The sequence below is a fragment of the Sorex araneus genome, chromosome 10 (assembly GCF_027595985.1).
Source record: "Sorex araneus isolate mSorAra2 chromosome 10, mSorAra2.pri, whole genome shotgun sequence".
Lineage (NCBI taxonomy): Eukaryota > Metazoa > Chordata > Mammalia > Eulipotyphla > Soricidae > Sorex > Sorex araneus.
Window position 1 is genome coordinate 20421404 of NC_073311.1, and position 16185 is coordinate 20437588.

The 16185-nt window shown below is 36.3% G+C and overlaps 1 protein-coding gene across 6 annotated transcripts in view; it reads left to right on the forward strand.

The window, feature by feature from the left end:
* The window catches only part of NAV3 (neuron navigator 3), an 841062-nt gene that overhangs the window by 683973 nt on the left and 140904 nt on the right, over positions 1-16185 (forward strand). For all 6 annotated transcript variants that reach the window (XM_055117929.1, XM_055117930.1, XM_055117932.1 and 3 more), the window contains one exon: positions 8290-8409. In XM_055117929.1, the coding sequence (XP_054973904.1) occupies positions 8290-8409 (120 nt within the window). The remainder of the gene's footprint in view (positions 1-8289; positions 8410-16185) is intronic.

The window sequence follows — 16185 nt, forward strand, 5'->3', positions numbered from 1 at the left end:
AGCACTTATGGAATCAAGCTTCTTGTAATGATAACTTAATTTTCTCTGACTATTTTACCTTATATATTTTATTTGTAAGATTTTGTGGCTATTTGTCTCTCTGTTATGTATGTACAGAGAAGAGCTATAATATGTATAAAGTTAGAAATGTACAGTTGAATGCAAAGTTTTAGTTTTGAAAAATCCCAAGTAGTGTTCAAGGCAGTGATACAACATAGGGTGTGATCCGGCGTATGAGATAGGCGATTTCAAGAGGCATGAGGATGCTTGGGGGGGTGGGTTGGAGAGACAAAGGAGATCGCTGCAATTAAATAATGTCTATATCAAAATATTTATTTTCTGTACATGTCAAGCACAGGGCTGGAGTGATAGTGCAGCAGATAGGGCATTTGTATGCAGCCGACCTGGATTCCATTCCTCCATCCATCTCAGAGAGCCTGGCAAGCTACCAAGAGTACCTCTCCCGCACGGCAGAGCCTGGCAAGCTCCCTGTGGCGCATTCGATATGCCAGAAACAATAACAACAAGTCTCACAACGGAGATGTAACTGGAGCCCGCTCAAGCAAATTGATGAGCAAGGGGATGACAGTGACAGTGACATATCAAGCACATAGAATTTACTAATGTGACACACCTGAGAGGTTTTATGTTTTTTTTGTAGGTGCTCATTTATTTATTTAAATGAACTGCACTGTAAAAGTTAGCTCATTTGTGTGTATATATATATGTATATATATATATTCTGATATATGTTGTTTTTAAGGCATTTTAAACTGAGTTCAACATCATATATAAATGAGAATATATATTATGTATATATCTATGCACTGAAAAAATAATTGTGTAATAAGAACCCCTAAAACTCATACATGAAAGTCTAGTTCTCCTTCACATAAAATCTCCCTATTTTTTCTGACCTTCCTTTGGGAGATAGTGTGCACAGTTTCAGAGATTAAGATGTATGTTTAGTAATTCTGCATCAGTTATTTTAGATCTGCAGTGTTACTGGGCATTCATAGCCAATAGGTAGGAGGCTAAGGAGAGGAAGACACGTGATGTGAAGTTACTTAATTTATATCTGACAGAGATAGTGCACATGATTTCTGCTTGCATTCAATTATTCAGAACAGCTGTAAGGTCACAGCTGTAAGGAAGCCAGTAAATATGATTCAGTTATATGCCCAGAAGGAAGAGGAAATTAGTATGATGTGAACTTACTATTTCTGCTGATTTCACTATGAGAAAAACAAGTTATATCTTTTGTTTCTCTATGTGTTTCATACCATAATGGAAAGCAGGTCTAGAATTTGGTTCACTGTCTTTGTTCCCTATTAGTTTTTAAATGATGTCTCAGCAGTTCACAAAGAGTCCAGTTACGTATGTATCAGTTGACTACATCTATTATAATGATAACCAAGTCATTCATGTTCAATATTTCAGGTAGGGGTCTGGAGCAATAGTACAGCAGTAGGACGTTTGCCTTGCACGAGGCCAACCTGAGTTCGATTCCCAGCATTCCATATGGTCCCCCCACGCACTGCCAGGTGTAAAAGTGCGCATTACTGTTTACAATAGCCACAATCTGGAAAAAAACAGAGTGCCCAAAAACAGATGACTGGTTAAAGAAACTCTGGTACATCTACACAATGGAATACTATGTAGCTGTCAGGAAACATGAAGTCATGAAATTTGTTTATAAGTGGATCAACATGGAGAGTGTCTTGTTGAGTGAAATGAGTCAGAAAGAAAGAGACAGACATAGAAAGATTGCACTCATACATGGAATATAAAGTAGCTGAGAGGTACAAGCTTGAAATGATGCAATTTCTGGCAGATATTTCTCTGGACTTAGTTACTAAAATACTAAAATACAGAAATCCAAAACTATGCAGCTCCTAGTGCGGCCGCTTGACCTCATACCTCTTCATTCTCAGCAATGGAAAACAAATTATCAAATGCTTCCATTTCAGCAGGTCCAACTTTAAGGGGCAGAAACTCCAAATAATAATAGTGAGGTTTTCTTGTTAAAATATTGAATGTAATCAAAGTAAAGTGAAAGAAAAGTGAAATTTATCAGTTACACAGGGGAGGTGGGGGTGGGGGGAGGTATACTGTGATCCTTGGTGATGGAATATGTGCACTGGTGAAGGGATGGGTGTTCGAGCACTGTATAACTGGGACTTAAACCTGAAATCTTTGTAACTTTCCACATGGTGATTCAATAAAAGAATAAATTTACAAAATTAAAAAAAATAAAAGTGCGCACTTCCAGGTGTGCACTGCGCACTTTCCTGAGTGTAAAGCCAGGAGTAACCCCTGTGCATTGCTGGGTGTGATTCCCCTCCCCCCAAAAAAAGCAAAAAAAAATATGTAAGGTAAACCCTTGTAGCACTATCATCCCATTGTTCATCGGGATGATAGTGCTACTACATACATCGGGACTATCATCCTGTTGATTTGCTCGAGTGGGACCGTAATGTCTCCATTGTGAGACTTGTTCTGTTTTTGGCATATCGAATATGCCATGGGTAGCTTGCCAGGCTCTGCCGTGCAGGCAGGATACTCTTGGTATCTCTCTTGGATACTCTTGGGCTCTCTGAGAGGGATGGAGGAATCAAACCCAGGTCGGCCCCGTACAAGGCAAACACCCTACCCACTGTGGTATCGCTACAGTTCAAAAAAAGAAATAACTAATAAAAATAAGAATATATGAACATTTCCTCTGATGATGGATTTTTCTTACCTGTGTTAATGGACAGGAAACTGAGATTCAAGGAATGACTCAGAGTTATCTTTCAATTCTTATTCTTAGGTGGAACAGTACCTACAAGGTCAACAGTGAGTGCCATTGATCTCAGCCACAGTGTGACTTGGGGGTATCTTGGCGGGAAACACCCTAGATGAGCTGTATTTGTCCATAGCCCTGTGATGAGACCAACATTGTTGGTCCCAGCAGGATATACCCAAATGTCTTAGGTAGAGCTAAAAGGTGGGAAAACTATCAGGCTAGAGTTATCTCAGAGTGATTTTAATAGCATCATGATTTCTCTGAGAGAAAGGTACACAGAAACCTGTCTGTGCCACAGCTCATGAAAATAAACAGGAGTCAGAAATTTAACTTTCTGCCTCCAAGTTTATAAGTTATTTTAGGAGTTAAAGAACAAAAGACTCAAAAGATATAAACATGAATGATGATGTTTATTTTAGTTTTTTTTAATGTAACCATAACAAATCATACAATAAATGTCAACGAAGTTTAATTTTTTATTGTACTGAGGTAGAACTCAGAAAATTAGTTAATCAACACTCTGAGAATTTAAAATTTCTTGAAGCATGCAAAGGCTTATCTCTTTCTTTTCTTTTTAAAATTACTTTAAACACTGGGGGATGTGAATCTGCCAGTAATTAGGAATTAGTCAAAGGAAGACCTCTTACTTATAATGAGTCTTTTTGAAAAAGTTCTCAGTAATGCTACAAAAAAGAGCCCTAGGAAACTGGGAAGAAAAGTTGTGTTTTTTAATAGAGTGAAAATTGAAGCTATTGCAAGTGTCACAGTGATAACTAGTTGGATTAAGACTGTAGCCCAACATTCTACTTTTAATTCATATGACCCAAATGCAAAATAGTGTAATAACTGGGAAGTAAAATTTCCATAAGGAAAATTTAAACCTCATTTTCCTTGACCTCCTACAAAGTTCTCCCTTTGCAAACTTTGTCATGATAGACATATGTTTTACATTGGAAAGGACAGGGTTGTATGAATTAGAACTACATAGAATTAGGGAGAAAAAAATATATTCCCTATTTAGACCTTATTTTAATGCTTCTACTAATTTCGTATTTAAGATATGTAGCACTTTCAGTTAATGTAGAAGTTATAATGGATAAATTGGTGCTCTCTTTGATAAATTGGATAAATGTGTATAGCTCAAATTATATTCTATGAATTTTACATAAATTAAGTAATGTATTACCCTCCATAAGTCTAAGAAGTTGCATGGGATTATCCTCTCAATTTTGTAAAACAACTAAGACACTGTTTAGGTGACTCAGAGAGACCCAGTCTGTGTGTATCTCTAGTAAGTAGTGATGTAGAATTATTCCCAAGTAGTCTAGCTCCAGCTGTTCTCAACCATGGCACATTCTTTCTATAAGACTGTCCACATATCTAACACTACATTTTTCCCTTCTGGAACTTGTCTTTTTTTTTAAAAAAAAGTAAGCTTCACAACAGTAAATTGTTATTTAGCAATTACAATTCATAGAGTATACTTCCGTTTTTAGGCACCATGATTTACAATGCTGTTAGTACTAGTGCTTCAGTCATAAAATGTTCCAATTTGACACATAGCACAAGTCTGAGTCCCTCCACCAATGACCCAAGATTCCCTCCCAATTCCCTATACTTCCCCCTAGAAAACATTTAAAAAATTAATTATTGGAACCAGAGAGATGGTTACACAGGTTAAGGTGCTTGCCTTGCATCCTGCTGACCCCAGTTCAAATCCCCAACACTAGGCATGGTCTCCTGAGTAGTACCAGAGTTCACTTCTGAGCACAGAACCTCCCTGAAAATTGCCAAATGGGGTTCCCCAAACCTAAAATTTTATTATAATCATTTGAGTCACATGTTTACAAAGTTTTGCCTTGGGGTTTTGATGTGTACAGTTACCTCAACTCCATACCACCGAAGTATCCAAGTCCTCCGAACAAGGCCTCTTGTTATCAACAGTTCACCTTCTCCTCTCCACCTTCCCCTGCCCAGCCCTTCCTTGGATTTATTAGTGATAGGATTCAGGATCATGGGATTGTCCACATTTTAGATCTTCCACTCTCTTATCTTATTCCTCCACATAGCACAAATAATTGAAAATATCTGGTGTTTGTCCTCCCCCTGACTTAAACTTTGCTTAACATGATACCCTTCAGTTTCATCCAAGATGCAGCAAAATGCATAATTAAATTCTCTCTTAAGTCTGCACACTTTCTTTCTGGCATACATACATATTTATTTATATGTATGTACATACTTGAACATATGTATATATGAACAAATATATCTATGTGTATATACATAGATATGTATTTCACTTCATTTTCTACTTATTACCATTGAACATTTGGCTTGTTTTCATATTCTGGCTATTGTGTTAAGTGCAGCAGTGAACACAAGTGTGTATGCATCTTTTTGAATCAGCGATTTTGTACTTGGGGGATAAATGCCAAGGAGCAGAATAACTGGCTTATATGGGAGTTCTAGTCTTTGGCTTTTGTGAAATCTCTGTTCTTTTTTCCTTAAGGGCTGAACCAGGCAACAGTCCCATGAGTAGAAAATGAGAGTTCTTTTAAAAATATTTTTTAACACATCTCTGCTATTACTGCTTGTTCTACACAATTGTATACACAATTCTCATTGGTGTGAGATGATACCTCATTATTGTTTTGATTTATAACTTCCTGATAATAAGCAATGACAAGAAATTTTTCATAGACTTGCCATCCTTAAATCTTATTGAAGTACCTATCTCACCTTACTATTTTTATTGTATTGTTTCTTGAACTGGAGCAATAACACAGCTGGTAGGACATTTGCCTTGCATGAGGCCGACCTGGGTTCAATTCTTGCATCCCTCTCAGAAAGCTCAACAAGCTACCAAGAGTATTTCACCCACACAACAGAGCCTGGCACGCTACCCATGGCATATTTGATATGCCAAAAACAGTAACAACAAGTCTCACAATGCAGACGTTACTGGTCCAGTAACTACAGTGCTACAGTGCTATTTGTTTCTTTGTTGCTGAGCTTTGTGAGAACTTTACATATTCTATTCTGAATATTCTTTTTTTTTTCTTTTTGGGTCACACCCTGCGATGCATAGGGGTTACTCCTGGTTCATACAATCAAGAATTAACTCCTGGCGGTGCTGGGCAGACCATATGAGATGCTGGGGATCGAACCCAGGTCAAACGCTTACCCACTGTGCTATTGCTTCAGCCCCTGTATTCTGAATATTCTTTATTTTATGCAGTGTGTATATGTTTTATAACCTCTCATTGAATAGGGTCTGTTTTAATTTTAGCTCTAGTTTATCTTGATATACAGAGGCTTTTTGTCTTGATGGGGTTCTATTTGTTTCTTCTGTTTCTGTTATTTGGAAATTTTAGCTCTAGTTTCTTTTGATATAAAAAAACTTTTTAGGGGCCGGAGCAATAGCACATCAGGTTGGGCGTTTGCCTTGCACGCGGCCGACCTGGGTTTAATCCCCGGCATCCCATATGGTCCCCCAAGCACTGCCAGGAGTAATTCCTGAGTGCAGAGCCAGTAGTAACCCCTGAGCATTGCTGGATGTGACCCAAAAAGCAAAAAAAAAAACTTTTTAATTTGATGGCATTCTAGTTGTTATTTTTTTTCTTTTTTACTGTTGGCTATATCATTAAAAAAAAAAAAAACTGTGAGGTCAATATCCTGAGTTGTTCTTCCTATATTTTCCACTGCTTATTTTATTGATTCTGGTCTAATTTTGAGGGCTTTGGATCCATTTTGAATTACATTTTTTGTGTATGATGTGAGATACAGATCTATTGGGGAGGGCGTTATGTGGATATCCACAATTTTCCCCAGCATCACTTATTGAAAAGGCTTTCCTTGCTCCACTTCATGTACCCAGCAAGTTTGTCCTAGACTAACTATCCATAGATCTTCTAGAAAATTCCTGAGCAGGGTTCAATTGTTGGCAAAAGATGGAACCCCCCAAATATCACTAAATGCCTCCTGGGAGGCCCAGACACAGGATCTGAGCATCATACTATCCAGTACCTTCACTGAAGCACTGACCCATTAGGCTGGGAATCACTGTTGGAACACTCCTGGGCACCCTGAGCACTACCTTGGGGACCCTCCCCACCAATTCACATTTTCTCTTTTCAAAATGTGGGAGAGAAACTTTAGCAATAATAAGTGGCATTCACATGAGGATTTTATGTATTTTTCCTTTATACAGCATAAAATATACCTGCAGCCAGGTTTATTAGGTAACTCCATTGCTCCAGCTGTAACTATTTTGTTAATTTTCATGGAAATATGTCCATGATAAAATTTTGGATCCCAAAATAAAAATAAAATCATCTTGGAATGCTTAAGCTAACTGGGGTCTTAACTATAAAGAAATAGTAGGTTAACCTCTTAGAACTGAAAACAAACTGTAAAGCTGAAACCACAGAACCAAGTAACCTGCTTCTCTCTGCGCTTGTCTACCATGTTTGACTTTATTTTGGGCTAACTTTTGCTGTTGGTCTTTTCAACAAGTGGAGATAGATACCAACAACTCCTGAGTTTCCATTAGCATCACTCCATGCTCACAGAAAGATTGAGGAGATGGGTTAATCTGCTTTTTCTTTCTTGACTTTCAATTTGAGGTTCTACCATCCTTATGTTATATTGGTGGTTCTCTGGTAGCTAGGAAGTATTTATTGAGGACAGGTAGGGAATAGAGTAAACTGTGTAGTCCTTCGACTCTTCAGAAATGCACGAGAAGTGACAGAGTTTCTGTAGCTAATTTTTCAAATAGGTTTTTCACTTCTGTCATGACTTGTGTCACCTTGTGTAAGTCCATAACCATTTTGTGCATGCTTATATAAATGCACAAGATTTGTTAATATTCTTTATCTTTAAAACAGGTATAATAATGTTGTAACAGGTTTTGGTATCATATTAAACCCTTCATACATTTTGGCTATTTTTATAATATTAAAAAAATTATAGGTTTTACTTATTAAATAAATTCACCTTAAACTTGGGGAATTTTCCATTACTTCTGTGACCTTCAGTGCATCAAAATTGTACTTACAAAATGAAATTATCTTTCTCTTTTATTAAGAGTTATATTAACCTTTTTCAAATTCTGATAATGGGCTGTATAGATAGTTCAAGTTTCACAGCACTGGCACTGCATGATAAGGCTTGGATTCAGTCTCCATTACCATGTGGTACTCTGAGCACTGCTGGAAGTGACTCCTGAGTGCTGATATGGAAGTGGCCCATAAGCATTGCTGGGTATTCCCTCCAAACTAAAAGATCAATAGATCTTGAATAAAAAGTGTTATAATAGGCTGGATACTATTATTCGGAAGATGATTTCCAAAAAAAAGATATTCTTTTTGATGAGCAAATGTTTATAAAGCAGAAACAATACTAGGTAATACATAGTTATTAAAATTATGAAGTTTGTGAATATAATTATGGTGATGAATTTATTTTACTTTCATGTGACTAATTAAACATATTTGCAGGTACATGACAGATGGAGGGCTCAACCTGTACACTAGAAGTCTGAACCGACTACCAGACACAGCATCTTCCAGGGACGTCATCCAGAGGGGGGTGCACGATGTGACAGTGGACGCAGATAGGTAATGCTGCTGGTGTTCGCGTATGATCATAAGGAAACCTTGAAGCAATTTTATAAATGGTGTCTCGGGAGTTGTGTAGTATAAAACAAAGTCCTTTTCATTTCAGTATAATGACTATAGAGGCGTATATGGGGGTTTCTTTGCAAGTCTTCATTGGGTTTTAGTTCTGAATACTGAAAAAACATTGTACTGCTGATGAGAATGTTAACATTTGTTAGGCTACCTGGTGGCAAAGTATATTTATAAATGCAAAATTACAAGCGTAGACTTATATTCCCTACTTGAAAAGAAGCCTGGCTGATAAGTTTATTTCTATTTGTGTACCCTCAGATATTCCTGGAAGATAATGATAAAAAGATAAAACATAATTTAAATGAATCAGATACAATAAGCTTGGGTTTTTTTTTTTTTAAATAATTTTATTGAATCACCATGTGGAGGGTTACATAGTTCTCAGGATTATGTCGGTTATACAATTCTCAAACACCCTTCCCTTCACCAGTGCCCACCTCCCATCACCAATCCCCCCAGTATACCTGCCACCCCCTCCCACCTCCCCAGTCCCCACCCTTGTACATGATAAGTTCCACTTCGTTTATGCCTTATCTCGATTACATTCCATGTTTCAACACACAACTCACTACCGTTGTTGGGGTTTCCCCCCAAAAAGGAAAGCAGTCCTATTGCCAAGGAGGCATTTGATAGTTCTCCACTGCTAAGAATATAGAGATATTAAGTCCCGCTGTTTGTTACATAACTTTTCTTTTTCCCCCTTGCCCCGCGCCACCGAGTTCACGCCTGTTTGGTAATCGCCACGCTGCCTGACAAGGGAAAAAAAAAAAAAACCGAAAAGGATGGTTATTTCCCGTCATCGGCAGGCGTGGGGCTCTGGCTTAGTTGATAGACTAGTAGAGTTTCTGCAAGCAGTTTCTGGAACCGAAGGGCTTGCGCTGGTATCGGCTCCGGCTCGAGATTCCACCAGCGTCCCACTGTTCCATGTACATAATTTTTCCCCTTATATCCCATTCCCACGCCACCAGGTCTGTTTGCTTAATGGACATCACACTATGTTTGACACCACGCCGCGTTTCTTCCCGAGAAAGAAGGATATTTCTTCTCAGCCGGCGTGGGGATATAGCTTAGTTCAGTCTAGAGAGATGGCTACCACTTTGATTGCCTTCAATATTTCAGCAACAGACTTACTATTCTTGTTAGGATCTCCCACAAAAGTCCGACCCATTAAAAAGGGACATATTACATATTGCTGATGCTAAGATGACATTAGGTCGCGCGGCCGCGCGGTTTTGGGTTTCTGTATAAAGTCCAGGGAAAGTACAACCAGAAATAACATCACTACAAACTTTTACCCTTTTATGGTGCTCATAAGATGGAGAAGCCTAGAGAGAGGCTTGGCGTCTCCATTTTGCGCTCAGGAAAACCGCGGATCCTGCGCTGTGCTCAGGGGGGAGGTGTGGAGAGAGAGAGAGGTTAAAAGAATTGGGGGATGCCCGGCTCCCACTGTTTCAGCGCACCGTGGGGTCTCTGGTCCCATGCCGGAATTAGTTCAGTGGGCTGTTTGGAGTCCAAGAGCGCTTCCTTGGGCTCTTCCATCATGCTCGCTCCGCAGCAGGGTCCAAAGGGCGCTTGGGTGTTTTCTTGAGGAAATTCTTAAAAACATATAAATCTGTAGGCAATCTCTGTGTCATCACTATCTCAAATTGCTTTAAGGTTATGTGTGTTTTGTTTTTATGTGTGAATATTTCATATCCCAGTTAATATCTAGCTGGGATATTTTGTCAGTTCTATCAGAACCATCAGCTAGGAATATTGTTATTACAAAGGAATGCTGTAAGACATATTTCTGACTCAGTTATGCCACAAAGGGCTACTATCACAAAATAGTAATCAGATTTTGCTCTTTACTCAGAATTTAAATTTTACTGAGCAGTAAAAGATTGCTGATTTCCAGAACTATTATTAATACCTAAACTAATAATTTAATTCAGCATTTATCCAGAACGTTAAGATGTATTGTCTCTACATTCTGATATAACTGTGTGTGATGCATTATACATTTCAGTACAGTAGTTTACTGATGCTGAGGAGATATAAATAAAATGTAGACATCTTAGATTGACCCGCGAAACAGTTTAGACTCACCTCCTTATTCTAATTATTGTATTAGGTGTGTTTATATGTATAAATCATGAGGCTACAAAAAGCATATGAATGCCCCCTCCCAATTTCTCTTCAATTAATTTCCTCTCTGACTCCTTCAATAGCTTCAATTATCCTGAAATTATTTGTGGATTTATTATTATTTTTAGTTGAGTACCACTTATGGGGGTAGTGGGGATGACTACATACTGCAGGGATTGAACTTGGGGTTTCATATGCAAGGCATATACTCCTGGGTCCCTCCTTGTGTTTCTAATACCATTTTGGTCATAATACCTTTTTCTGCATTCATTGAATTAATTGCCTGGGTGTCATTTCTGTTTTTGCTTAGTGTCACCTTCTCAAAGAAGTTTTTCCAATGCAGCTGCAATACATTTCCTTTTTAGTCACTTTCTTTTCTTACCTTCTGTTCTTTTTATCACTTTTATAACATATTATTCATATTTGCATGCCCATTAGTGATCTATGACCAGGAGTATGATGATTTTGTAATATTTATCTTATGTTGACTCTAACAAATGTGGGTGAATGAAAAAATAATGTCTATATCCAAACTGGTAACACTGAACCCCTGAGGGGGAAGTTTCTCTTATCCTCTTAGATTCAGTAACCAGAGGTCTACACTGACAACAAACAGATTTGATTCCTGTATAGAAGCAGCAATACAGAGAAAATATGACTATAAGAGGTAGTTAGAATAGACGCATGTATCATCTTAGATGTAAAGCTTTAGGCAAAATTTTAGAACTTTTAGGAGAAATAAATGGGCCCTTTAATGAAGAGGGGAGAAATGATAACTTTGCAGCATTATTTGTTTAGTTTTAATTTTTTTGCTTTCAACCTCTGGTAAAAGTCAATTCTCTGGTTTTAAAATTCACAGGGAGAGATTTTATTCCAATTAGAAAAAATTTCAACTTCTGAATTTGGGAATACATGGGTAACTGAGGGGATAAAGATTCTTTATGGTTCTATATTTTGAGTAAGTTCACATAAACATAGATTATCTATGTGCCAAAAAATAACATTGCCCTAACAAAGGAGAACACAAAAAATGTTCATCAAATGAGGTGAGATGTTTCTCAGGAGAACAAGGCTTTGACATTTCCATGGTTTCTCCAAATAGAAGAAAAAAAGGCAGCAGTGATTTCTCCTAAACTTCCAAGCAAATATCTCCAGGGTTCATATTCATTATGATTGTTGCTAGTCTCTATATACTGTAATCATAATCACAGTCAGTATATTCCCACATCTTAAGTACTTCATTATTTACTTCATAGACTTACTATGGTAATTAAAAGCAAACACAAGAAAAGATTGTAATAGACTGAAGTGGAAACAGATAAAGTAAACATAATTATTTCATTTCATAATCCAGTGGCCTGTCATTTGCCCTCATTTCTCTACTTGAATAGAAAAACAGTGCAAACCATTAAGGAAGAACAAGTTTTATTTGTCTTCTTTAACTTTTCTCCAGTACCTTTTTCATAACCACAGCCTTACTAAATGATCCTGAAATTTGTTTCCTGTGCCCCATTGATCAGAATCAACTGATTTTGTTTTGAATAATCATAGAAATTTATAATACATCTGGCATAGAATGAATCTGTGCCACACCACTTATCAGCAACTTGCTAGGCCAAGCACTGTGCTCAGTTCTGATACTTTATATTGAAAAGTTTTAGTTTACAATGGTATTAGAATAATCATCATGATTATAGCCTAAAGTGTCATTGAAATTAAAAATGATACTAACAACTAACCTGAAGTATAGATATTGTTGGTTGGGTTACCTTCTAATATTTTTCAAAGTATATATAGAGGTACTGTAAGCTCTGTCATTTATTTAAAAGACTTTCCAGAATTCTTTTAATTCACCAATTAAAAGAAATTGGTGAAAGCTAAAATATACTATTATCGAATTAATCTCCAAGTAGAAGAGGTGGTCCCCAGTACCCTTATTTATGCAATAAATTTGTACTATAGTTTTTTTAAAAAACATTTTTTAAAATTTTTTAATTTTTTGCCTTTTGGGTAACACCCAGTGATGATCAGGGGTTACTCCTGGCTCTGCACTCAGGAATTACTCCTGGCGGTGCTGGGGGACCATGTGGGATGCTGGGAATCGAACCCAGGTTGGCCAAGTACAAGGCAAATGCCCTACCCTCTGTGCTATCGCTCCAGCCTCCAGTATAAACATTTTTGTAAGTGAATTAGCCAGTTACAGCGGAAAAAATACTACATGATTTTATTACGTGAAGTACTTAAATTTGTACTATAGTTTTACCTTACTTCATTCCAAAATAATTTACTAAAGAATCTTATGAAGAAATTGATGAAGATAAGGAAGGGGAGTCCAGGTTGTTATAAATACAAATAACTATAGTTATTGAAGGCCTAGTGTATGAATCTAATATATCATATTCCCTAAATGTATTCAACATTGAAGACCTAGTATCTGAAGCCAATGTGTCATATTACCTAACTGCCTTGTTGTATTTAATCAAGATTATTTATAATACATCTGACATAGACTGAACCTATGCCATATCACTTATCAAAAACTGGGTAGGCCATGAACTGTACTCAGTTCTGATACCTGAAATGCAAAGGTTTTAGTTTACAATGGTATTAGAATAAGCATGATGTTTTAAGCCTAAAAGGGATTTGAATCCACTTCCTAAGTGGTTAATTTTATTTATTAAAAATGTTAATTTATATAATGGCTTTATTATACTTTTTATTTTTAAAAATTATAATGGGAGCTCATGGGACGAGAAAATATCAAAATCATATCACTTTTTATTATTGTCTACTTGTGTCTATAAAATATGAATACATTTTTGGGCAGTTTGGGTCATGGTAATAGTCTTTCAAAATAACACCTGGCTCTGTGCTCAGAAATCAACTACTGGTAATTCTAGGGCACCATATATAGGACCAGAATCCAACTAGGGTTAGCCTCATGCAGAGGAAGTGCCTTACTCCTGTTCTCTCTCTGGCTCCTGAAAACAAAATGTTTTATTCAAATTGATAAATGTTAATAAATTCCTTTGGTATATAATCATATTATATATCCACTGTGGAATGTTAAACTATCTAAAAGTGCAATTGAAAACATAATGTGTTAATGTATGTTAGAGATTTTGATAAGATGGCTAGTTTATTATTATCAGTAAGTAGTTTAGGAATGTTTTATCTTTAAGATACATAAATGATCAGAGTCTTTAAACTCATTGAGCCCATACTGTATGAAGAAGACCTAAAATGAATTCACCCTCCTCCTGTTCTCCATCAGCAATGCCTATTGAATAGTTCTAAGAGCCTCAGGTTGAAAATATTTTAAACATGGAAAGGACTTTTCTTACATTCAATTAGAATATTGAGAAATACTGACAGAGTACTAATATAAAAGGAAAAAGCCATTTGGAACTTTTCATATTACATGGGCTATTTTTCTCCACAAAGAGCAATAAAAGAGCAAAGATTGTGTCATCTGATTTAATTGTTCAATTTAAGAACTTGCATCTATACATGAAACACTGTTTTTCCCCCTGCAAGAGTTAGAGATGAATTTTGTTTTTAATAGTCTAGCTAATGGGGTGAGACATTCAACTTGGGATCATTAAATTGAGGGTTTCCGGCTGGCAGTTAATAAATTCTGCATCTTCCTCACTCCAACAAAAAAGGTGGGTGGCATGAACTTACTTATTAGCGTCATATGTGTTCTGTTTATACTTTTCCTTGATTTAATTTATGTTTGAAATAGTTAAGGCTTTTTGCAATGAGCTTTTTTTAAAGCACTAACAGAGTTTCCATATTTTTTCTGATAAGTTATAAATTGTTTATTAAAAAATGAGTACTTGTTTTCTAAATTAAATAGTTATTTTGTTGAAAGCTTTTCTGTGGTTATTAAAGAAAATTCATTGATATTGTATACTGGGTTTTAGCATATAATGAAATCTGAGTGTTTTTGGTTACACATTAAATTTAATTTGCCATTAGATTTCTGATTTCATTTGCAAAACCATTAGCAGAAAATTACTGATCTATTAACATGTTTTTGTATGGGAATATTATTTCTAATATAATGGAATTTTAACTTATAGATATGACACTTTATATATATGTGTGTATATTTATGTGTATATTTGTATTGGTGTATACATATTCACATTTGAAATTTAATTTCACTCCTTGTAATTATTCAGGACAGAAAGATAACTCAAAGAGCAATATCACAAGCTTTGCATGCAGGATCTTTGTGTTTGAGCCTTCACTTTGCATTTTTTTCAAACAATGAGCACTCTCATGGGTGCCCCCAATGTCTGAAAATTAGTCATTCAGTTTCAGAAACTAGGAAAATAATAGGAAATTAAGAAGAAAACATTTATAAGAGCAGACACCAAAGAACTGGTTTCTAAGTACTTTCTTACAGTAACTAAATAACTGCCATAACAATCTTATATGTATACAATATTTATCAACTTTTTTGCACAAAAAGATTTTGTACATTCATTAAATGAATTTAAACCATGTGATATAAAACAAATAGATCTTCAAATGACATTCGTAATTTTCTAAAGCTGCTCTAGCTTCAGTTTTGACTAATTTTTTATAAATCATTTACAAGATTAATTTGACTAGTAGTGCTCAGAGAAGATTAACCATAGTGAATATAAATTAAAATGTTGTTAAAAGTTTCATCCAGTACTAAATGTTTAGAATATGGACTAGAGCGATAGCATAGTGGGTAGGGCATTTGCCTTGCATGTGGCCAACCCAGATTCAATTCCTGTGCCCCTCTCGGAGAGCCCGGCAAGCTACTGAGAGAATCCTGCCCGCAAAGCAGAGCCTGGCAGGTTACCCGTGGTGCATTGGATATGCCAAAAACAGTAACAGCAAGTCTCACAATAGAGACTGGTGCATGCTCAAACAAATGAACAATGGGACAACAGTGCTACAGTGCTATGTTGCATATAGGGTAGATATATCTTAATATTCAATTATTATTTCAAATCAGCTGTACTAAAACTTTCTAAGTGTGTTAGTCAACACAATGTTTGTAGTGCATAAAATCACAAGGGTTATTGTAGCAGGAGAACAAGAGCAAGAAAGCTGTAAATGTAGCAAGACAGGGAGAATGGCAACTGGTTTAATAGCCAGCTCCAAGCAAGCTGCAAGTGAAGTCAAAAAATCAAGAGGTCAATTATTATCGCAGGAACCCTAAAAGATGAGGGCATTTTAATTTTTGTATTATTATTTTAGGTTCTAGTATTAGGGAAAATCCTTTTAAGGAAATGATTAGGGCTCTCTCTACTCTCTGTATATATTAATATTAATGGGACAAATACTTGCATCATATGAACACAATTAAACTATACTTCACATAAGTAAAAACCCTTATGGCACCTCACACTGGGATATAGAGATGAATGTGACATAAGAATAGGAGATATTGGTGGTGGGGAATGTGCACTGGTGGAGGGATGGGTGTTTGATCATTGTGTGATTGTAACCCAAATTTGAAAGCTTGTAATTATCTCACGGTGATTCAATAAAATTTAAAAAACGAATAGGAGAAATTGAATCAAAGGTTTT